The sequence below is a fragment of the Pochonia chlamydosporia genome, chromosome 1 (genome assembly GCF_001653235.2).
Source record: "Pochonia chlamydosporia 170 chromosome 1, whole genome shotgun sequence".
In the NCBI taxonomy this organism is placed as follows: Eukaryota; Fungi; Ascomycota; class Sordariomycetes; order Hypocreales; family Clavicipitaceae; genus Pochonia; species Pochonia chlamydosporia.
The window spans coordinates 2,686,750-2,709,820 of NC_035790.1; the positions used below are offsets into that span (position 1 = coordinate 2,686,750).

Consider the following 23,071-nt stretch of genomic DNA (forward strand, 5'->3'; position numbering starts at 1 on the left):
TACAACAGGCATTCCGGGTGTCGGAGCCCCTTGGTGAGGATGCAGGTCGGCGGGACAACCAGTTCGTGTGACCTGACTCTGGGGTTGAATTGATGGGGTAATAGTTGATGGAAACGGGTGTAGTTTGGACAGGGCTCGTGCGACTTTACATAATGCCATTCACGCATCGTCCCAGTACTGTGATACACAGCCATGGAGGCTTGCATTCCGTTTCATATACAGTACAGTAAAGTCTCTTCAAGATGGTCAGATCCAGGATTCACTGACTTCACTCTGACGTTTGCTGCACAGCCATCCAAATCTTCCCAACAATTCATCAAGCCTGAAGGCAACCATACAAATGAAATTTCTCAGTAAATAACCATTATCCAGCTATTATGTCATTATCGACCCAATCGGCTTCTCATATATCCACTTCATTCCTCAGCTCGCATGGTATCTTTCCGCCATATTCCAACCATATCCAAACTATGGCACGTCGGCCACTCAGCGATGCAATTCCATGACCGGCGTCGGGCGCCGATCAGTCGCCACTCTATTGTGATGTCGCAACCTCAGAATTCGCCTGTGTTGACCGTCCAGTGACAGGCCTTGAGCCTGGTGTCGCGGGTTTTTCATACTGCAGCAAGGGAACAGTCAATCCGTACGCCTCCGTTTCACCCTCGGCGCTGTGTTGGTCAATCTCGACGTTGATGCGAATATCTAGACTGCCATCGTTGCCTCGACCATGTCCATCAGACGCCGACTTGTGCTTGGTTCCGGCATGAACCTCGCCACGATGCATCTCCGAGTGGCCATCCCTGCCAATGAATGATGTTGTCGCCTCGTGGGCTAACCCATCTACTGACGCTTCGCCGTTCGTGCTCGTTGCAGCATTGTTGGGCGAGTTTTCGGTCAGCATGGCGAAATTTCGGCTGGGCATGGTGCAGTGGTTGTGGTCAGCCGTCTTGGTCGATTCGCCAGGGTCCTTGTTGAAAAAGTCCAGGAGGGTCTCGTCCGTCTGTCCGTTGAGATGATGAATCTTGTTTCGTCGAGCGAGGAGGTTGGCAACCGCCTGTGGAGGAGGCTTATTCACAATGGCTGATGAGACGACATTGGCCATGTAGCGATTGTCCTTTTCGACCGGCAGCTTGAGCTTGGGGTTGGAGTAGAAACGTCCTAGAGCCGCCAGGTGCACGTCGCCGCCGAGAATCGTGATTCTGACGGAGAATTCCGCGGCAATCTTTTGTAGGCCCTCGACGAGGTTTCGGCGCTCGGTTTTGTGCGTCTTTGCGGTGTAGTGGTCGTCCAAGTCGTCAAGAAGATCGACACTGCCGTCAAACTGGTTGAAAAGACCGCCACCGACACCAAACCGACGATGAAGGAACTTGATGGGCCCAATGATGGGGCTTCGAAGAATGTTTTCCAGCCATGTCAGACGCTAATTCATAAGTCAGTGGTGGTCTTGAGCAACATGTGGAACAACATACCGGATACGCAATGGGAATACCGAGCAGTAAAATCAAATGCTTGATGGGACGCCCAGAACTGACAGCGTCGGCCAATTCCTTTCGAAGCCTCTCGAAAATGAGTTTGTACGTCTCCGGATAGTTAACTTGGTGGCGTGTACGCTACGCAGCGGGCGTTAGCAATTAAACGAACATGTCGACTCCTTCTCACTCACTTCAGTTCGAGCATCAATTCCCAACATGGCCATGCGGGCTCCAAGCCGAGTAAACATGTTGAGCGAATGCTCAGCCACATACGGCCCAGGCTTCAAGCCGCGAATGTATTGATGTCCCAGCGTTGGCTCCGCGACAAAGGTATTGATCAATTGGTTGGGATCCGGACCTGGACTATCTCCATTGGCATCGACATGGTCAGAGGTGTACGTCGACGGCGGTGGTGGCAGATGGTGTTGAAAGAGCAAATAATATTTGTGAGCCGTGCCGCCGATGCCGCGAAACACGTCACAGCGCATAAAGTTGTCGACATATGAGCCGAAGCCGTCAATAATCTATCCAGGCAAAATGTCAGCTGCAATGACCTCTCCCGAAGTCTCATCGATAAATCACCTACATCATGGTCATCCCAAATGTTCACCTGCGGAATCTGGCCATTAGCCAGAGCAAAAGGCGCCGAGTTGTACCATCGAATGTAGTTCTTCAGGTAGTAGTCGTCGCACTCTGCTCGCAGACTCTCTGGGAATGGAAATTCTGCCCGCTTCTTGGGGTTGCGAATGTCGGTCCACTGACGGAGAGGGCCGTTGACCCTGATGCCATCATTGTAGATTTGATCGCCGCCACCCAACATGACGTGGAATGGTATTCGCTCATGCTTTCGCAAGACGTCCTTCCACAGGGGTGCACCGCTAAAGGCCTCCTCGTCAGTGCCGACGCTGAATCCGTTGCACGAGTGGAACATGACGCGCATGGACTCGTCGGCTGCCGGTATGAAGAAGCTATTGACTCGGGGCTTGTGTTCACGAGAGTAGCGCACATCGGGAATTTCGTACTCGTACTTGACCTCGCGGGCTTCGATGGGGACGTCAATGGTAAAGACCCAGAATGTGTTTCTTGGGTCAGAGTAAAGGCGCTGGCCTTCGAATTGGGTTCCCTGGGCGGCGGCGACAGCATTGGCATCTTGGCCAACCGCGCCGTTGACTCCATTTTGCGACGCGACACTGGCAGCTTCGCCGACGCGGCGCAAAACCAAGCTGGGCTGGTATAAAACATCCTGTCCTCCGCCCTTGGTGACGACCAGAACGCTGCCATACCATCGATTCTGCTCCATGCGGCGGTAGTTGAGCAGCGGCCCGCAAACAACCTCCTTGCCATCCGCCGGGAGCTCGCCGCGACCACCTTCATCAGCATCGGCGCCGTCCTGCTGCTGCTGTTGCTCTCCGTTGGACACGGCGGCGGCAACGGTAATGGGCTGAAAGTTTCCGCCGCCGTTGGTCTCACCCGTCGGTTCTACTCTTGACGAATTCAGGAAATTGGCAAGGTCGCCAGTCGTCCCCTCGGTGGAAACGGGATCGCGAGCTTGAGGATGTGCTTGTCCGGCATGGCGGCGAAAGGCCGACGACTCTTGATGGCGCCACCTGCTCGCAGAGGCATGGGGATTGCGCTCTGGATCATCGTACTGACCGTCAGCGCTGTGTTGCGACGCCATGACTGCGCAATGGGTTCGCGATCGTGTAGACTCGAGATTGGAGGTTGATGATGTCTTGGCGCGGCCCTCGAAAACAGATGAGTTGAACGTCTGGCCCCGGAACAATTTGTATGTTTACTCGGGACGATCAGTGGACAGGGTCAGCAAGCCCGCCAATGTTTCAGCCCAAACAGGTAGCTTGCAGCTTGGCCAAGGATTCAGGCTTATCCTTGACGTCAGCAAAGGGGGGAACGAGCGCAAGGGAAGCGAAAGAATTCGAATAGTTTTTTCAATAATGATGATGCTCGAAACTGTACAGGAAAAAAGAGAACCAAGGAACGTCCGGACGTGTTCGTCAGAGTGCCAGAGCGTCAGAGTTCCAGAGTCCCAGCGTCATGCGATTTTGCCATGGGAACAAGAACGTGGGAGCTCCCCTCAGCTCCAGCATTGGAGAACGCCTTATCCTGCTTGCCTGCCATGCCATGCCTTACCTGGCCTTACCAGGCCTTACCACACCTTGCCTTGCCGGGCTCGAGCTGGGACCAGACTGGAACCAGACTGGGAAGGAAACGGCCACCTCACAGCCAGTGACGACACATGGCCACGCTATCGGCTTCCAACAGCTCTTGGCTAGCGCTGGCGGCATGGATTGCATGGGTCTGGTCTAATGTGGTGGTGGTGCGTGCCGAGCTGAAGCTAGAACCGCTCCGGAAAAGCCTGCGAATTACAGCCAATGGCAACCCTCTGTATTGCAAATGGCACCTCGGGACAGCAACGGAAGAATCGGTTTCATCAACTGTTGTGCTCCCCAAAAAAAGAGGGCGAAAAATTAAGTCGCCTTAGTTGTGGGGTTGCGCTAATCTTAGTTTTCTACCAAAATGACCAAAGTTTATGATAATCGGCAAACCGATTGACGGATGATCAGGTACGTCCTCGGTTTACTCATCTCATTACTGACAGTTCCCATCAACATCTGCCCATTATTTCTGTCGCAGCTTGTTCCCATGTTTACTAATATTAAAACCTGCAAGCCACCCCGTGGTGTAACATCGTCTATTGGATGGCGGCCTCCCAACATGTCTGGTTGTGTCGTCGTCGCTCACGATGCCCCTGTTGCTGCGCCAGGGACACCTGACTAGCCCATCATGGGGCCGATGGAATATTATCCCGACCGCAATATTGCTCCTGCGCCAAAACACAGCCATCCAGCGGAAAAAAGAACTTTGCTTAAAACGCCATGCTTCGACGCATACGCAACTAGTTGGCTGTTGACGGAGGCAACCTCACTATCCAAATGATGCCACATGACACGATGCTCAACAGACCCGCCACGCCAAACGGCAGCGAAATCCAGTCGTTGCCCGATCGCACATCTACCGCCAGCAACTCTGCAAGCAGCGGATTGCCCACCAAAGCACCCACAGCCTGAAAGACATTGATGACACCGTAAAGCCCGGATATTCTTTCTGGTGAAGCCAGGGCCGTCGCAAGACTTCTCACCAAGCTGCTGCAGCACGCCCAACTAATAGCAACTAGAACCATTCCAACGGCAATCACGGATACGGATCTACCCATGGCCAGAAGCACAAAGCCAAAGGGACAAATAGACATGGTGATTCTTGCAAGCCATAGATCACGAGAGTGGCTGTCCAACCCCCATTTCTTTTGCAACCGGTTTCCAATAAATGGCACGAAGAAGAGAATGACAACAATGGTCATGACTGCTCGTATGGTGACGAGTGAGCCGACGCTAGAGATTGGTATCGACAGTTTCTTGGATGTGTATTGGACCAAAATGTTGATTGTCGACGCGTTGAGGCTGTCCAGGAATAAGATGACGAACAGGGCGAGCATGGTCGGTGGAAGCAGCGCAAGGCTCACGCCGCCATTCTTGGACCCAAAGAGCTGGCCGACTTTGTTCCTCCAAGTCTGCTTCGACGACGTGTGTGGCGATGCCGCCTCAACGTCGCCGAATGGCAGCTCGTCAGTCGCAATCTTGGTGCTCCGATGAAGAGTCTCGGGGACAAACGGACACATGAAGCACACGCTGAGTCCGAGTCCGTACCCAAACGCAATCGGCAGCGTCGTTCCGTACTTTGCCATGAGTACAGACGCCAGAGGGGTGGATATGGCCTGCGATATCAACACGGCCACGGTGAGCTCCAGGAACGTGGTGGCCCTGATCTTGTCAGCACTTGTCTCCCTGCAGTTTGTTCGATATACTCACCTCTTGCCCGGACTAACCACATCAGCAAGCATTGTAAAGATGGTCGAGTTTAGAACCGCCGGGCCGCCTCCAATACTGGTAAGTAGCCAGCACAGCCATACAGCCCTCAATGGTACCAACCACCAGAACCAGCAGACCATCAACACCCCCAGAATAGTCAATGCCAACCCCAATAGGCAAATAATCAAAACAGGTCGCCGGCCCCATCTGTCAGCCAATATGCCGTATGGAATTGCAAGGAAAAGCCCTATCGTTGTATTAGCGAAGCCCACGCAGGAGTCAACACACGCTACGTACCCGGTGCCATCATGAACAAAAATTCGATGCCCTTGACCCGCGCCAACTCTTCCTGGACCGGTGCAATCTTGCATACCTCTTCTGGTATGGACCCAGGGTCCAAGAACCGACCTCGCTCATGTGTCGAATAATACTGATAGCATGCTATGCTCTCGTACACTCGAGTCAGTGGTAGGTTGAGCACAAAGACGGTCGAATCGAGGCCTGCCAGGATAAAAAAGAGCAGGTAAAGGTGGTATTTAGTGCCAATGAGTCTCGATTTCGGTTTGCCGTCTGGCGCAGGGAGAAAAGGGTGTAGTTCGTCGGCAAAGTCATCCGTCTCTAGGTGTATTTGGTCGTCCATGATGTCGTGACGGTTGACATGTTTAGGCGGAGTGAAGTCGCTGATGTGATTCGCCCATCAAGGTTTATGTTTAATGAGATTGAAGAGACTTTAAGAACTACGTCTGGGGATTGTCTTTCATTTCGTACGAATAATCCTACCTATTATGTTGGTATCGCATTGATTGCATATCGGTTCCTCGAATCCGGTTTGACACGGAGGTGCTCCGGATGGATGTGGGGCAAACCCGATGGAGGTGGTCGCTAAGGATTGACGCGCAATATCTTCGTAAGCTGACCACAGTCGGCTTATGGTGCCCAAGTACGTTGGTGCTGTATGCCTTGGACACAATCCGGGTAAAATGAATACCCTACAGGCTTCTTGTGGGAAGTCGAATTCTCCACCCGCAATATCAAGATCTGTAGGACCCAAGGAACTCCTACACCGATACCAGCAAGAACGTAGCACGGATCCGCTCATTCGCAACGGCACCAAGCTGCATGTCTTCAGAAACGGCGCTCTGCCTGTGTCTTGAGCATAAACAAGGGTAGTGCTCTTGTGCCTGGCATCCATGCCCGAAGAATTGTCACCACATCCGCCCAATGGCCCGTAAACCGGGATATCATGGTATCGCACCGCCATTCCCTTGCTTGTCTAGTATTAGACAATGTATGATGCACTAGGTGCGGTGTAGATGCCGTGTGTTGATTTTAAGGATTGAGACATGCGCCAGCGCCCGTGACAGCTCGTATATGCGTTGCTATATCGGGACCATATGCTCCGTTGTTGGTAGAAGCGCACCGGTGAAATTACCGCCTAGGTTCCAACTTGAGCAAGGAAACGCCCTGATTCGGTGAAGCCTCTACGCAGTCAAGCCGGATTAAACTCCGGGCCTGTCGCGATCCGATATGGCGCAATGGGCGCATCTCAATGGTGAGCACATGGCTGGTTTTGGGCAAACCTCATGTTTCTTCTTTGATTGGACGAACACCATCTGGGATAGTTGGTCTTCCCTTGGCAAAAACAAAGACAACAAATTGTTAGTTGGTTAGATCTTGATCAGGGAACTTTCATCTCTGAACGTCAGGAATGCGGTGTGGCCAACAGAAGTAAAGCGAGACAGGCGTTGAACTAGCAATCCAAGTCAGAGTCCATGTCTCATGGTTGCTTGATGTTTGCCAAAGTTGAACATGGATGACGGGGTGAAGAATTCATCAGGTTGACCATGGGTGAGAAATAATTTAGGTCAACAATAAGAGAATATCTGGGTCGCCTTCAAAAGTATTGATTTCAATGCGTCTTTCAGAGTCGTTGGAAAAGAATGAAGTGTTGATAGAGCACGAGATGCTCGAGGTTGAATGTGGGGCGAGAGCCATTACATAAGCAGGCTGAACCAGTTTCAAGGCCAAAATTTTCACCAGACTAGTTTCCATCTTTCTCCCTTCGCATCTCCTGGAATTTCGCTCCAACACGTAGCAATCGCCCAATCAAGCGATGTCATCGATGGACGTGCTTCCAGATATACCGGCTTCTTTGCTCCGGGTTGCCATGTCTAATCAAACGATGAACCACCATGGATATCGGGTGTCAAGCGGCACATCTCGCCATTGATTGATTTGGGGCGAGCTCTGGGCAATCATCCCGTTTTGCTGGGAAGTTGCCGGGTTCAGAGTGAAGCCGAATCAGGTAGGTTCTATGCATGCCATCGACGACATGGCTGGAGTGATGTGCGATTATTCTTTCTTTTTGTTTTGCAACGGCATATGTGTGTACAGCGGTGGGCTCTCTCTGTGCTCCAACTGCTGAAGGATGAATTTCAACGTGCCAAGACTAAAACATCCCCATCATTACCAAACACCGCTGCTCTTGATTCTCTACGGACTCTGGTGCATGAAGATGGGGGTACATTTTGCTCATTATTGATCATGTTTTGTGTCGAAACCTTCAGTGACATTCGATGCGCTTTTGATTCTTCAGCTTCAGCGCCACAAAATCGGCGCTTTTCAACTCGAAACATTCCCATTGATCGTCTCTGACGGAGCCACAATTCGGTTCGCCGCATTCTAGCCACAATCGCGCCAAGTGTCGAATTATGCCATGTTAATTGGACGCGAATTGATGGAAACCCAAACAAGATGTGTCCTGTGGGCTATTCCAGAGATGGGCAATTCGCCGTCCGCATCGGGTTTTATTATTGAGGAGCTAATGCAACTGAGCCAGTCACGGCTGAAGGCAAAGGCGGAGGTTGTGCAACGTGCTGCATCACAATTCGGCAACTCGAATGGTTGCTCAGCTCGATAACAAGGGACCTTTCTAAAATGGGTTGAGATGACTTCAATACAACTTGTGAAAGCCGGATGACCCGCCAAAAGTGTGGTGGCATACAGAGACACCGCTGCTCACCTCCAACACTTGAGGCCACGGACCTCATCTAGATAGTCGGAGCCGTTCTGTTCTGTGCAGACATGGACGTGACAGAACCTACCAGCCGGTACGGAGTTCGGAGTAGCCACATCCAATTCTTCGGAAATCAGGCAATCGAAGACAAGAACCATGCCCATGAGGCTCCTTTTGACCATAGTTTCAGCCTGCGAGTCCACCCAGTGGATGTTCCTCCACCACGATGGAACAGGCTGAGTCGACTGGGACTGGGATATTGGTGTTGAGCAGGGCAAGGTTGGTGGTTGCAGAGGGCGTTTTCCATTCACGCAACAATCTTGCCAACATAACGACAAGCCTAGTCCCAGAATGACACCATGGTCACCGCCTAGGCGGGTTAGCCTTGGGACCATGACGGCCGAGTCAGTGTCAGACTAATCAAGAAGAAACCGCTTGGCCTTTGGTTAACGTTTTGGTGGAGAACTGGTCAAAGATTCTCTCAATTTTTTCTGCTCAACTGCTCAAAGGTACTGGCAGAAAGTGACGTGAGAGCTGTGGCCGACTTTGTGATGAGACATGGCCATAACAAGATCAGAGAGAGATGGCCAAAGATTGGCGCCGCCCAGGCGTTGTGGTTGACAGTAAGCTGCAGCACAAAACTCACAATTGCTCCAGACATGGCGGTCAGCAACCAACACAAGCTCAGCAGTCAGGAACAAGACCAAAAGCCGTCAGGGCGATAATGAAATATTCAGCCACAATTGATATGGCACGCGGGTAGAGCTGTGTTGTCACTGCGAAGCGGGCCGCCACGTATTGGAATATATGGGGAACCACAACGGCCGTGGCGGCATCGGGCTTGCATTTTGCCCACTCGGGATTTCCTCTTGGCAGAGCTGAAATTGGTAAGAATGCAACCGGTTCACGACGGAGTGAGGAGAGGTGAGTGATTGTGGACATTGCCATTTGAAATGTGGTGTTGTCACCGCTTAGCCAGTTGAGGGTTATTAAACGGGTGTGTGATGGTCATCCCTGGGCGGTGCTGCCCAATGAAGCTGATATGACAACAGCAGTCCATGTTAGCAGACTTGGTGGACTTGGTGCGCTTGTTCATTGTCGATTGATTGCCGACCACTCCGTACGGAGGCAAAGAGGCGAGTCTCGCCCCGGTAGTGAGCTTAAAACACCAACTGGATGACACTTGCATGAAGTAGAGAGCTGCGGAGTACACCTCGCCGACAGGGTCACGGCGCCGCGACCATGGATGAGTTTGTCCAGAGTACTCTCGTACGCCCTGCGGCATCAAGAAGCCATCTCGTTTGATCTGCTGATGCTAATATGTAAGCTTTCGAAGTTTTGATGCACGTCACCAGGGCCAAGTCCGATGCCCTACATATTTGGTCGCGACGATCAAAATAAGCCTCCCAGAGCACAAGAGAGCAGTCCGAGAATGCCGGAACCAGGGTTGACTTAGTAGACTCCCAACTCCGTAACTTGACCAGACTGGTAACATGAGCTGAGCGGAAACGCCTAATCGCCCTAAGCGGATGCTGCGAACCCCAAACGAGGACAGTCGACAGGCTCTTGATGATCGCCTCCGACCCAGTCTTTGCCCATCGCAGGAGAAAACTCCACAGGTCCCAGCGCCACGTCCTCCACAAGACCTCGCTGGTGCCAGCCTCTGCCAGGAACAGGGGCCGATTGGAGTGTGCCTGAAAGAAAAAGAACAACTTTCCAACAGGGGCGGCCAGCCCTTTGACCCTCACGATTCTGGACAGATTGGGAACCCTGCAGTAGCGTGGAAGCATTGTGAGGCCGGCTGGGGCTGACGGGAGAGTTCTGCGATGCTTCGTAGTGTCACTAGCAGCTTTGAATGGTTTTGGAATGCCAACACCAGAGACAAATGGCAACGCCATCGGGGGCCATCGACGGGCGGCGGGAAATGCAAGTCCAATGTCCGTTCCACGAGTACGGAGTACGTAGGTAGTATATGCAAGGCCAACCAGAGACAATGATGCAAAACATGCCCGGCTGGTGGAGGGATGTGTCGTGTCTGTGTGATTGGGTATGGGCAAGGCCAAGGCTGGCCGATTGAGCCATGCCGCGATGCAGCCATTGCCATGGGTCCTCTGTAGAGAGGCAGAGATCATCTCGCCTTTTGTCTGTGCTTGCTTGGTGTGCACTTGGACTGTATGCACCATGACCAGAGCGATTGTTGTTGTCAGCGACCAGACGCTCGGCCAAATGCGCATAGATAATCAAACGGAAAAAAGACGATGGACGCGGCCAAGACGCGAGCGAAGAGGGGCGAAAAAGAAACCAAGGCTAAATTGCATGAGCCAGACTAAATTGCCCATCCAGACCTCGCGCTGGTCTTGGATGGGAGATGCGAACGGGGAGGTGAGCAACTGAAGCCAAAATACTTTATTAATCATGGGGTGCGGCACATGGAATATGCAAATGGGTTGCGATCAATACCACCTCGTTCGTCCGTCTGTCTGTCTGTCTTGTCTGTCTGTCTGTCTTGTCTGTCTGAAGTGTCTGGCGGTCGGTCAGTCTGGCTGTCCTTTGTTCACTCAACTTGCCACCAGACCTTCTTGGCGTTTCCTTCTGAGTTTCTTTCCCTCTTTCTCTCCTTCTCCCACAATCTTCGCTGACGGCCGCTTTTACCTCCTCAACTCATCACTTCTCCAACAGGCAACAGACCAGAGCCCCATTAATAGCCATCGTCCCGTCCATCCCAACCCAAGCTTTCGTGCCAGACCCTTTTTATTCTCGAACTGTTCAGCCCCGGCATTGCCTCAGAAAAGGGTCCAGTCTGGTCTGGTCTGGTCCGGTCCCTTCCCTGCCTTGTCGAACGAGCTGGGGTCCTTCCTCCGGAGATTCCGCCCATCCGTTCAGCCCATTGTCAGCCACGCCGTCAACGCAGCGTCACGGCCAAATAACAATTGAGCTTTCACCAGACGAGGCTGCTTGCCCCCAGCTTCAGGAAATAAAAACGCGAAAAAAACGCCATCGAATATACACTAGCATTGGGAAGCTACGGGCGTATAAGGTACGGCAACCAAGAAGGGCATAGCAAGACTTGGCAAAGGTCCTTTCTGGAGAGCACCAGGCTTGAGCACTTGAGCTTTGAATACCTTGAACCCCCTCCCCATAGACCAAACCACCGTGGCGTTCTCTCAGCTCCTTGTCAGCCCTGGCGGTGCTGAAAAATCTCCAGAAGCCCCTGCATAGCCTAATAAAAGGTCCATCGTCAAATCTCCTTGTCTGACTCGACTCCCTGACCACCAGGGGACAACCCCAAAAAGACGTCACTCTCTGCAGTCTGATCAACTTGGGGGAGCACAGCTCATCTCCGGATCCCGAACATTGAATCGAAACCCAAGCTCGAACCGTGAGCCTTTTTTTGGCTGGCGTTTGCTTCACTCGTGACTGAGAAATACCACCAGACCACCACCCAAAAAAAGGATCAATTGACAATTCCCTTTTTCCCTTGCTCCGCCCAGTATTTTGCCCTTGTTCGCTTCCCCCCCGGTTGTCGATCTGAACTCTTGCGCAAAAGGTGGAGGGTGCAACAAACACTTGCCATTTCCCCCTCTCTTCACTTCCCCGAGAAGTCATCTTCTCCCTCATTCCTCCGTCCCTTCTCACTCATCAATCTCGCTCCATTGGCGCCCCTGATTAATTGGGTTGTTAATTAGGTTAGTTGTCTCGAAAAAGAACGGGCCTTGGAAAGGAACACAATTGACTTGTTGGGCCGCCCGTTTGATGCTTTGTGCATTTTAGTTCTTGTTCTACAGACTCTTTTTTTCCCCCAACCCTCTGCAAGCATCGACGACGACTATTCTTCTCTGCGGGCCAGAGACGGAATAAAACAAGAAGAGAGAGGATCGAGGGAAGCAATGGTCTGCTAAACCGGTCACTTCCTCTTTTTACTTTGCCCCGTTGCCTCTCCTCCCATTTCCCACCCACGGCGGCCACGTCTTTGTGCAAAACGGGTTTGTGAGGTACATTCTTTTCTGGCTGCTCTTTTGCATTTTTCAAAGCAAGAGGGCGAGAAGATTGGCCGGTGTGTACCATGGGCTCGACTGTTGTCATGGCCCCGACTCTGCAGCATTCACAGCGCCCACTTTCTACATCTGAGCTATTGAGCCCAACGGGCTCCCTCTCAGGTTCGACTTTTCAGCACAGATATGATTCCGGTTCCTCCGCCTCAGCAGCTCGAAACAATGGGACAAGCGACCTCAAATCCTCGTCTTTGGGCGTAGTGGAGTTCGAATTGCCATCATTCAATACCGATTTCAAACTCGACACGTCAGTCTTTGTCAATGGTCAAAGAGAACAGCAACGGCCCGACAGCGAACCCAACTCATCGGCGTCTCTACATCCCGAGGTAGTCGAAGCTACCACAGGCACAACGTCTGAAGCTAAGCTGCCAAGACAAGCTTCCCTATCTCGAAGCAAAAGGACTTCACTGATTGATAGACCCCGGTCGTGGTTGATGCCTTCAAGCAAGTCTGCCAAGGAATTGTCGAATGTAGGTGACGAGAGGCCAAGACCAAGGTCAACTGTGTCAACACCACCACCACCACCAACAACCACGACTACCCGGCGAATTGAACGAAGCCAATCGGGGGGAGGAGGCTCGGAAAGCTTTGCCAACTTTGCAAGACGCTCGTGGATTTCACGCTCATCTCGGTCGCCCTCACCAAAGAATGCACCTGAACCACCTCCTGTCGATCAGCCACAGCCACGAGACGGTGAGCCGTCAGTAGCTCGCACAACCACTGCTACTGCTGCCACCAAGATATCCAAGTCGCCACCACAGCGGCTGCAAATCATCACAACCGGCGACGAGGCGGCGGCACAAAAGCCCAAGCCATCAACAGACCCATTGCTCAAACCACAGACTCCCGCAAAGCCGTTCACAAGAGCCACGTCGTACTTGTCCAAGATCAAGGGCAGACAGCAAAACACCTACCTCAGTCGGGACGGTGCCGAATCTGACAACAGCTGTGCTTCCTCAGCCACCAGCCTCAACCGCACTTCAAACAGTATCCGTACGAGCGCTTCCCAGTCCATCTGCAGTGATGGGAACACGAATACGCCCATTACCGATGAGTCGTGCACTGAGATGACGCCAAAGCTGCGTGACCCGCTGTGGTCAGCCTTTAAGACGCTCGATGTCGAAACCAAGGCCCTTGGCTCCAAGCAAACCGCTCACCGAGTGGCCCAAATTCACTCGACACTGCTGCCATTTTTGCGAAGCACGCAACATCACCCCTCAGCCAAGACGATTGCCCTCGAAGACGTGGAACGACGAGCCATTATACTCAACAAGTGGTGGGTATCTCTCCTTGATATGCTCCATGGACAGCTGCAACAACCCATTCCTGGCATGGACCGCCCTGTGTTACTGGAAGCAGCGACAATGCTCATGATGAGACCCGAGTGGCGACAGGCAACGACTTACATGCAGCCGCTGGCCGAACGGTCACCCACGGAACGTGTGCGCTCACGATCATGGACGAATGCGTCTAGGTCGACGACAGATAGCTCCATTCACTCGGAAATGCTGGCCGAGTCAGCAGAGCACAACGTTCGAACCATGTTTGTGACCAACCTCGTCAAGCAAATGGCCTACGTCGTGGACAAGATGTCGATGCGTCACGCGCCGCTGAGCCTGGTCAACTTTTCCGGAAAGACGTGCGCGTATGCCTTCTTCTTTGCACCGGGCGTGGCAGACGTTTTACTGCGGCTGTGGGGACTCACGCCCGAGCTCATCCGGCGAGCGGGTGCCGAGTTTGGGCTCCCCCGACGTGACGCTGGTGAGAGCGACGACATTATCGCCCTGTTCCCGCCCAAGCTGGGAACCTTTGGCTGGTCCTCGCCGAGAACCATATGGGACTCCCTCAAGAAGATCCCCAAGATGCCGCTGCTTGTGGCCAGGATTCCTTGGACCGGTCCCTGGGTGACTCGGTGGAAGGGCAGGGACACTGACCTCTTCTTCATCTTTTGCAAGTATTTCCACGTCTTGGCGGATCAATTCATGCCTCCTGGACTGCCTCTTACCGAAAAGGCTCGATCGCCGGCCTTTGCCCTGGTTCATGCCCAGCTCTTGTCAATTGTGGACTCTACGATTCATCGTCACACCGGAATGGAGCCTGCGGCATACGCTCCCTTGATTGACTCGGTGAACGGAGCTGACTCGGCTCTGCCCATGGCCCTGCCGTCGGGTAATGCCGCTAAGGGAATGAGCGAGAATAGACTCGTCATTCTGCTCAAGGATTTCTTGACGGACGATGCCCCTGAGCTGGCGGGCGCCAAGCACACGTTTGCCGCAGCGTTTGCTGCCCTGATCAAGGCAGCTGCCAGCAAGACGTCGCTCTACGACAACTCGGCGTGCTTTACGCTGTGCGACTTTTTGGAAGAGGTGTTGATGGTCTACCACGATTTTGAGACGCCGTCCGCCAGCTATGTCGATTGGCCCTTTTGGATTGAGGTCTGCAAACGCATGTCGAGCTCCATGAACACCATGTCGGAAGTGCGCATGCTCTCCTTTGTCTTTACCGTCTGGGACGCCGTAGCCAAGGATTCTCGCAGAAAGGCTAATGTATGCCTGGAATGGCTGCTGACGGAACAGACGTTCAACGCCTTCTTCAATAATTGGTGTCCCATGGTCCGAGCCTACTACCAGCGCCTCATTTGCTGGAGAATGTGTCGATATACCGGTGGATCCAACGAAATGGACATGAACATCTACCTCACGGCAGCGGCACGACTCAAGACCAACTGGGCGCATTACCTGTACTTGAAGCAGACCGCAGAAGAGCTCGGCAAGATTGGTCCCTCGACGGCGCCAATGTCCCCGGCCATGGGTAAGAAGTTTATGATTATTCGCCAGGAGGCCACCAAGCCCAATCCGGGACTGTTTATGGGCTTCGACACGTTTGCGAGGCCCTCGTCGGCTAACCAGGCGCTCCCTGGCAGCGAAACCCCGGAGACCAGCGGACTGGTTCGCGGCGACACCAAGAAGCGCTGGTCTCTGCTTGGAAAAGTGCTTGCCATGACATCAGGAGGCACCATTCAGCCCGCAGCCGTGGATGAATACGCGAGACCGGCAAGCTCGGTGGAAAGCGACACGGCCGGCCTGCGTCAACATCTGGCCGATCCGGCGCCGCTCATCACGGCATCCAACTCGGCTGGTCGACTGAACAAGGGCGCCACCCGTAAGGCCGCCGCTTCGGAGGACGGCTCTCTGGGATCGTCGCCAATCTATGATGAGCAAAAGTATATATTCAAGTTCGTCCTGAGCTGGCAGCAGAACCCCGGCCCTGCTCGTGATCGCGTCCTCACTCGACCACGTTTGCCCCTCTCAACACAGGCGCACATTAGCACAAAGAGCCGCCCCGTCCGAGCGGCCGCGACTTCTCTACCGCCGTCGTCACCCACCACGGCATGCCCTGCTGATGCCTCGGTACAGTCGCCGCCCGAGACACCCAAGCCGGTTCTCTGCCCCCAAGAAGACGATGTTGCGTCTCTGACCGCCTCTGTCGAGGAGTGGCTTCGCAACACACCCACGGGCAGCTCTGGATTTGAGTCTCATGGTCGTCGGCGAGACAGCGTGGCCGAAAGCTGTGGTGCAACGTCAGGTGGAGCGTCGGCTCCAACGCCAGGCGAATCGACACGCCACGCCTCGCCTTGTGCTGGCGACAGCATCGCAGAGAAGTTTACAAGACCGGTCAAACCCGCCGGTATATATGCAAAGAACGCCGTGTACTGCGGTCGGGCACTTGCGGAATGGGCACAGGTCGTTTCCGAGTGCAACATTTTTGCCGAGAGACGTCAGGACGACGGTATTGAGCGGCTCGCCGATATCGAAGTCCCGTTTCTCGGTGTGGAGGGATTCCGTCGGTAGTTTTGTCTTGACGTTGAGACGCCGGGGATACACTGCTAGTCGATTTGGGGGATAGTAAAGAAGAGTACACTTCTTATTAATAGGGCATCGCGAGTCACATATACCCCTGCTGCGATTTGACGCCAAAAAGTCGAAACATTGTTATTGACAAGGACACGATTTGTCAATGTACGGGCTTCATATTTTTATTTGTTTGATTTACAGTCACATATCGGCGTTCCGGACACGGTTAGGATTTGATGCCGGCCACGACCTGGGATCTTGGTTGCATTTGGACATTTTGGTCTGATTGGTTTGCCATTTTAAAATTTCATGTACTTGGGTCTGCAGAGGCGACGGATGGTTGAGTTTGTTTATTTGGTTGGCTGTTTTGCACAGCAGTACACAGCACAGCGCACATAGTACCAGTGGTCTTGGACTAGATACCCAGAATGAATGCAGAATGACTTGACTTGAGTAAAGAGACAGTAGGTCTGAGCTGGCCTATGTGTCACCTTCCCTGGCTTCAACAGGAACAGGAAGGACTGTCAATCACGTTGTCAAACCTAGAGTCCACTCATACAACGTCGACAACCACCTTCACGGTCCGTCAACTTACTTTCCCAACGCGGCCCTCAGCTCAACCATGTAGTCCCCGCTCTTCTCCTTCAACTTGGCATACCGCGCCTTGCAGTCCTCGCGGATAAACTCATTCCTGTCCTTGTAGTACCACTCAAACTGGGGTTTGTCGTCTCCCAGCGTCACAAAGTCCCTCTTGGAGCGCGTAAAGATGTGAACATCTGGATCAATCTCGTGCGCTGCGTCCAGCGTTCCCCCTCTGAGGTAGATGGTGTGCGGTCCCGCGTCGGCATAGTGCGTCCACAGGCCGGTATGGCAGACAGGACACTGGGCAATGGTGATGCCAATGGTGGACTCGGTCGGGAAGGTGATGAGCTCGACCTTGGGGTCCGGCTTGTCCTTGGTGTCCTCGGGTTTGGACTCAGTAGGCTCAGTCACAGCATCGGATTTCGCCGTGACGGGACCGCACCTGGTGTCCGAGAGCGTCAGCCGCGCAAAGGTCTCGTTGAAACTGGCAAAGGCGCCTCCTGGAGCTCCCTTTGAGCCTGGGATGGTGGGCTTCGCAGACGGGAGAAGCTTGAGCTCGTCTCTTTCAATGATGGCGTTGATGGCAAAGGCGCTGCCCAGCTCGCGCTGGCACGAGGTGCAGTGGCAGCAGTGGACGAGAAGGGGCGGCTGGTTGATTTGGTAGCGGATATGGCCGCAGGGGCACCCGCCTTGCATGGGGAAGATGTCTTTTTCAGAGTAGTGAGGCATGGTGGTGATGTGGGATGTATGAAAAAAGGCCGCGTGTGTCAGCGGAGAGACGTCTTATAGATGAAGTTGGTGTTGGGCACGTTATGCTGGGAAATTGGTGTATCAAGAAAGGCGTATCAGTCCGTGTGAATTGTACTTGGGCATCCAGGGATAAAAGTTCACAGGATGTAAAAGGATCAAGGTTTTCAAACACCGTGTACTGAAGAGGGCGTGCAAGGGTGTCTGGTCACTCCGCCACCTGACGAGGGACTGATCTGTCAGGAGTCAGCTTTTGTCCTGGCTGATGATGGAGCGGGGTTGGCGATGGATGACTGGTCGGCTGCTGTGGGACGCTGTTCTGTCCAGCCATTGAGAAGCGGCGACGACGCCTAATTGGGAAGTTTTGCTTGGTGGGAGGTGGGGCAGCAGGAGGTGAGGTCTGACAGACAAGGAGGGAGGAGACTTGCGCAGCGTAGGACTACGATGTGATGAGTTGGCATGCACTTGTCTCTATATAGATATGGCTTGTGAGGGATTATCGAGCCAGGGGAAGGGCAAGTTCGCGGTCATAATGAGCGTGTGAAACGCTTGTGTGGTTGGGGCCAAGGTGGTGTGCTGAAATCCCAAATTGAATGAAAATTCAGAATTGTGCCAATGGGTGGGATAGAATACGTATCATAGATGTAATGTGCACATAAATTGCCTGTCAAGAATGAACCTGACCGTGCGTGATCTGAATGCCATGCCATGTTTTCCTTATCATTTTAAGTTCTTCAGACTAATCTGTATCGGTCGACATACATGTTGCGGGGCCATCTTTGCATTGTAGATTTATCTCATGCTCTAACCTTCTTTATTGTCCCCAGTCAAATCCTCGGTAAACAATATTTCCCAAGCTGCTACATGCATTGCATCTAAGGAGTTCAACCTCGGCTTATGGCGTTTCCGTATCGTTGAGGTCGTCCGCGATGAGTGGAAAGTCCACGGCAGCATCCGCCTCCAACTCCTCAACACGAGGGTGTTTGGGAAAGGGATCCCTTGACTCCGTCGAGGCGTCGTTCCACGCAACGTAAAATTTCCTCGCGCATGCGCTTGCTTGGCGTGACTCCCTGACATACGGACTGGTATCAACGGGCTCAACTACCGCGGAAGGGGCATCAGCCTCGTGAAGCATCGCCGTAGAAATGGCTTCCATCACCACTCTGCCTGGGCCATCTGCCATACGTTTACCTGGACACGAAATTCCGGCATTCCCACTGCTATCCAGCATAGCCTCTTTCTGGGTCGCACAAAGACGAGTCTGTTGGACCTGGTCGTTTTCAGCACGGCGCAAAGGTTCTTCTTCTTGGCTGGTCTCTTTGCCCTTGATTTGACTGTGGTCGCTGGGTTGTTTAACCCAGTTGAATTGGTATATGCCGCGACCGCAGCCTCGTCCACGAATGATGGCAGATGCGCAAAGATCGAATCGGAGGTCTTGTCGTCCGGCGGCCGTTTTGTCGTTTTTTGAAGGCGCCATTCTGTTTGCGTGCGTAAGTGGGTGAGAGTGTGCGAGCGGCGATGTGGTTTTATTTTGATCTTTCACCAGATTAAAGGAAAGAAAAAAAGAGAACGAAAAAACTAATACCAAAAGAGGAAAGGTTCTCTCATTGTTTGGCTGCACGTGTAGTAATTCGGAAGGTTATACTTTTTTGGTCCTTTGCCGGCTGTAAAAGCTGGCGAGCGCTAGTGCCTAAGGCCATAAGCTGGCAACATCAAACGTAAACAACCAGACCGGACATTGAAACTAACATTGAACTCACAAGCAGCATTGGAGGCTTTTCCATTTGGTTGCCAGACGGCTGCAGTCACTGAGTGTCGAGAGGCACCATATTCGATACCATGAGGAGCCCAGAGAGCCACCTGGTGCTAGCGGATCACCTCTACACGACCACACGGTGGCGTATTTGACGCAAGCCACATGTATTCTCTAATGTTCGACTAAAGGGACGGGAAAAGACATTGCTAGCAGGATAATTTTCTCGACCGCCAGGCTCTTGGGCCAACAAGCATGTGGAACATTGCAAAGGGCCAACTGGTAGACCGTCCAAAATATGAGAACACCAGACTGGAAATTGTCAATCTGGTCTGGTCGTCTGGCACCTGCCAATTATCAGCTGGCTGGCAGCTGTTGGACTTGTCGCTTTAAATTTTAATAGCATGACTCCATGTCTTCTTCTTCTTTCATCCTCGTTCCAGTTTGTTATGTCACAGCAGCTATTTCATCAAGAAACCCTCCAAAATGTCCGGATCTCCAAAAATCACTCAAAGGCCGCAAAAATCCAAAGATGGAGCAGCATTTTTTTGACGAAGCTATTGCTTCTAATGAAAGTTTCTTCCAAGAAAACGATCTACCAGTCGATAGAGGCGACTCCGAGGCTGTCGAGTGCGTCGTTGATCCCACAACTAATATTTGATGAACTCTGGACGAGAGAAGATGAAAAGCCGCTTCACATGAAAGATATCACTGCTACACATTGACCTCAAAAATGCTTCTCGATTCAAAGACATTGCCAAGCTTTGGACAGCATGCTGCAGCACAATGCAGCGTTCGCGAGTTGCGTCGGGCCCTCGGACTGAGCCCCTCAGGGTGATACTGACTCGGAGTGTACGAGGTTTCAGCTAGTGTGACATTGTGTCGACTTATCTGGCCTTTTTGCAATGGCTTGCGAAGAACACCAAACGCGCTCCAAAGGCCGCCGAGGTCGTGGCCGAGGACAGCATGTATCATGTCCAGGTGGGAGATCTGAACAATATCATTCGAGCCCTGGATACGTTTACCTGCCGTGGGTTCCCCAGCTTCATGAAATCCGGCTTGACAGAGGATTCGACACTCTGAGGAGTTTTGCAGTCGTCCTTTTCTCTTCAAACTGAAGCCGTGGTGTTGGACGAACTCTCGACACTCCATGAGCTGCGAACGTACTCCCACAGCCAAAGGAACGACCAGCAAATGGTAGACTAATCTGTATCATTCTATCTACGGTAGGAGGTAAATAGCATTCAAATAGGTACAGGTGTCGCACATCGTGTTGTATGCTAGGGTATATCGAGACGTATTGGTGTATACCTATGGGTCTTGGGTGTGGGCAAACACTTTTGGCCACAGATTGTAGATAAGGCAGAAGAGCCGGCAATATGCGGTGGATTATCTTCAAGTTCTCATATCCGAAACGGCTCTAATGGGCTGATACATCCCTCTGTAAACATGTCTTTGTACCAAAGCGAAACAGTCCAAGGGGCTGTCCGGCGGGGTGAGATGAAATTGATTTGACAGATGAGGCCGGGTGTGAAACATCTTAAACAGACAAATGATGGTAATTCACTGACGGCTCTTCTTTCGACAAACCAGACACGAGCTTGACTATGAGTCATGCTATGTTGATTAAAAGAGTGCTATACTAAGCATGTTGGCATATCGCCATCACCATGGAGTTAGCCATCGTCGACTTGAAGCCCTAAGCACCTGCAAGACAATACAATCAACTTATTTGACTTGGGTCTATTGTGATTCCTAAAATACAAATGTCATAGCGAGTGACGATAGCGCCGCAAGCAAGGGTATATACATGACCAAATTGCCACGATCCTGCGAGTTTCCTAACCCCGTATCAACTCCGATTTTAGTCTGGTATTAGATATTAAGCGAGTAGTGGTATATGTAATGTGCAGCCAGCGCCGCATGATGTTGCCGATGCCCGTATGTAGAACGAATGAACGCCGTATGATTGCTGAAATGTAGACGTATGTAAGAGCGAATGAATAAGACAGTTGATGAAATAAAACGTGCGACCGGTATACAAGCTGCCCAGCAGCTAATGTGACAGACTGTCTGTCGATAATCGTTTCGTTTCTTCAAGTTTGATCATTTGACGCCGTGACACCATTGTAAGTGAGAGAAGTTGGACGTCATTATGAGCTCGACCGAGCCGCGCTGCCCACGCTCAGAAATTTATCATCGATGGACACTGGCGTAGCCGAAAAGTCATCAAGGCCCATCTCCTTGAAAACAGAGACCCTGCCTTTGCGGATATTGGTGCTGGGTGCTTTGAAGAGAGGCGGCAGATAGAGGCCTGCGCCTTCACGAAGTCGGTCTGAAGTGAGATGAGAGTTGAATTTAGGTCGTACGGGAACGGGAGAAGTGACACCGGGTACTTGAAGGTGAGTACCAGTGACGGTCGAAGGAGCGAGAGACGCCATTGGTACTTGGATGATTTAGGTTTTAAAACGCTCGTCCAACGAAAGATGATTCGGCACAAGTACGGTGTTTGTGTTGAAGGGATCGAAGAACAGGACGCCAAATATCAGAAAAGAAGCCCTTGTGTAGTTGAGACAAATTAATGACCAACGAGTACGAAGGAAGTGAAGATGGCCCGGGGTGGGATAATAATAAGTAGGGGACGAAACCAAATGTTGACAGAGAGGTCACACTCCACCAGGGAGCACTGGCAATGTTCTGTATAAATATCAGCAGGTTTGGCGTCACAAAGAGGTAATCCATTTCGGCTCGAGTCGCACCCCTTTTTAGTGTCAACATCGACTCTCTTCCTCTACCGCTGGTGCCATCGGATACCCCCTCCCATTGCTCCAAGGATTTGCTAGTGATGGGCCGGCGCGATGGCCAAGAAACTTGTGGGCGGATCTAGTTCTGGCTGCCCCAGTCTGCTCGCCTGGCAGCAGGTAGAAGACGGGCGGAAATCATTTGTCCCTCAGCCATCATGGCTCGCTGATCCCTTCCAGCCCTCCTTTGCTCAAAATGATTGTTTTCGATTTCCCAAAGGGGGTGTAATGGCAACCAAGAAACTCTGTGGCGTATCCACTTGCCAAGATTTGCAAATCGTTACCCGACTAGGACAGCTTTGCCATGCAGAATTTTTGCAAATCAACCGATTGCAACGTCCAATTAATGTGTAACAGTAACCAAGAGGACTAAGAGCTGACAGACTTGTTGGCAGTTCCATCACATCCTCTTCAGACTGTTGGATTGTCTCAATTGAGGCAGCTGCGCCTGCCTTCCAGGTAGGTCCAAGCTGATGGAGGATGACCTCACTTGATGTCCAGGGACCCTGGGCAGACAGCGATCCCCATGTTTCGAAACACGATACGAGAGCGGACTTTTTGCGAGGCTTGGCGAAAGAAGGGTCCCGTGCTTGGGAGCTCGAAACCCACGAGACCAGAGTCGGACAGGACGCGATCGACAACCTTCACCTACCTAGGTAGGATAAAGACTTCGAGACCTCACCAGGTAGGAAATGGGGCAGCAGATTTTCAAGTGAGGATTTGCCATCTCTTTCAAATTTGTGGGGGCTGTGAAAAGGGTCTGGTTTGGTAGGTCTGGTCAGCATTTGCCGGAAAAGCTCGTGTTCGGTAGCGTCGCCTGTGGGAGTTTGGGCATTCCAGCCTTCCACTCTTGACGTCAGCCACGCCAAGACTAGTCCTGGTTCAAGGATGCTATCGTTGGTGCACCGTT

General features: G+C 52.3%; 7 protein-coding genes across 7 annotated transcripts; 1 reads left to right on the forward strand and 6 right to left on the reverse strand.

Moving 5' to 3' along the window:
• Nucleotides 1-535: 535 nt before the first annotated feature.
• On the reverse strand, nt 536-3,150 carry VFPPC_12861 (transcription factor btf3; the record flags this gene model as incomplete). Its single annotated transcript, XM_018290638.1, has 4 exons — nt 536-1,420; nt 1,470-1,610; nt 1,664-1,996; nt 2,059-3,150. 4 exons carry the CDS (start codon nt 3,148-3,150, stop codon nt 536-538), a joined length of 2,451 nt encoding a protein of 816 aa, XP_018148891.1.
• A 1,236-nt stretch (nt 3,151-4,386) lies between these two features.
• On the reverse strand, nt 4,387-5,996 carry VFPPC_12862 (MFS transporter; the record flags this gene model as incomplete). Its single annotated transcript, XM_018290639.1, has 3 exons — nt 4,387-5,308; nt 5,357-5,603; nt 5,654-5,996. 3 exons carry the CDS (start codon nt 5,994-5,996, stop codon nt 4,387-4,389), a joined length of 1,512 nt encoding a protein of 503 aa, XP_018148892.1.
• Nucleotides 5,997-8,374: 2,378 nt separating this feature from the next.
• VFPPC_17381 (hypothetical protein) lies at nt 8,375-8,767 on the reverse strand (the record flags this gene model as incomplete). Its single annotated transcript, XM_022429094.1, has 1 exon — nt 8,375-8,767. One exon carries the CDS (start codon nt 8,765-8,767, stop codon nt 8,375-8,377), a length of 393 nt encoding a protein of 130 aa, XP_022285889.1.
• Nucleotides 8,768-9,056: 289 nt separating this feature from the next.
• On the reverse strand, nt 9,057-9,320 carry VFPPC_17380 (hypothetical protein; the record flags this gene model as incomplete). Its single annotated transcript, XM_022429093.1, has 1 exon — nt 9,057-9,320. One exon carries the CDS (start codon nt 9,318-9,320, stop codon nt 9,057-9,059), a length of 264 nt encoding a protein of 87 aa, XP_022285890.1.
• Nucleotides 9,321-12,435: 3,115 nt separating this feature from the next.
• Nucleotides 12,436-16,275, forward strand: VFPPC_00679 (hypothetical protein; the record flags this gene model as incomplete). Its single annotated transcript, XM_018280652.1, has 1 exon — nt 12,436-16,275. One exon carries the CDS (start codon nt 12,436-12,438, stop codon nt 16,273-16,275), a length of 3,840 nt encoding a protein of 1,279 aa, XP_018148893.1.
• Nucleotides 16,276-16,869: 594 nt separating this feature from the next.
• Nucleotides 16,870-17,589, reverse strand: VFPPC_00680 (glutathione-dependent formaldehyde-activating; the record flags this gene model as incomplete). The annotated part of the gene is made up of 1 exon (XM_018280653.1): nt 16,870-17,589. One exon carries the CDS (start codon nt 17,587-17,589, stop codon nt 16,870-16,872), a length of 720 nt encoding a protein of 239 aa, XP_018148894.1.
• A 913-nt stretch (nt 17,590-18,502) lies between these two features.
• On the reverse strand, nt 18,503-19,084 carry VFPPC_12863 (hypothetical protein; the record flags this gene model as incomplete). Its single annotated transcript, XM_018290640.1, has 1 exon — nt 18,503-19,084. The coding sequence occupies one exon, from the start codon at nt 19,082-19,084 to the stop codon at nt 18,503-18,505; it is 582 nt and encodes a 193-aa protein (XP_018148895.1).
• Nucleotides 19,085-23,071: the final 3,987 nt, after the last annotated feature.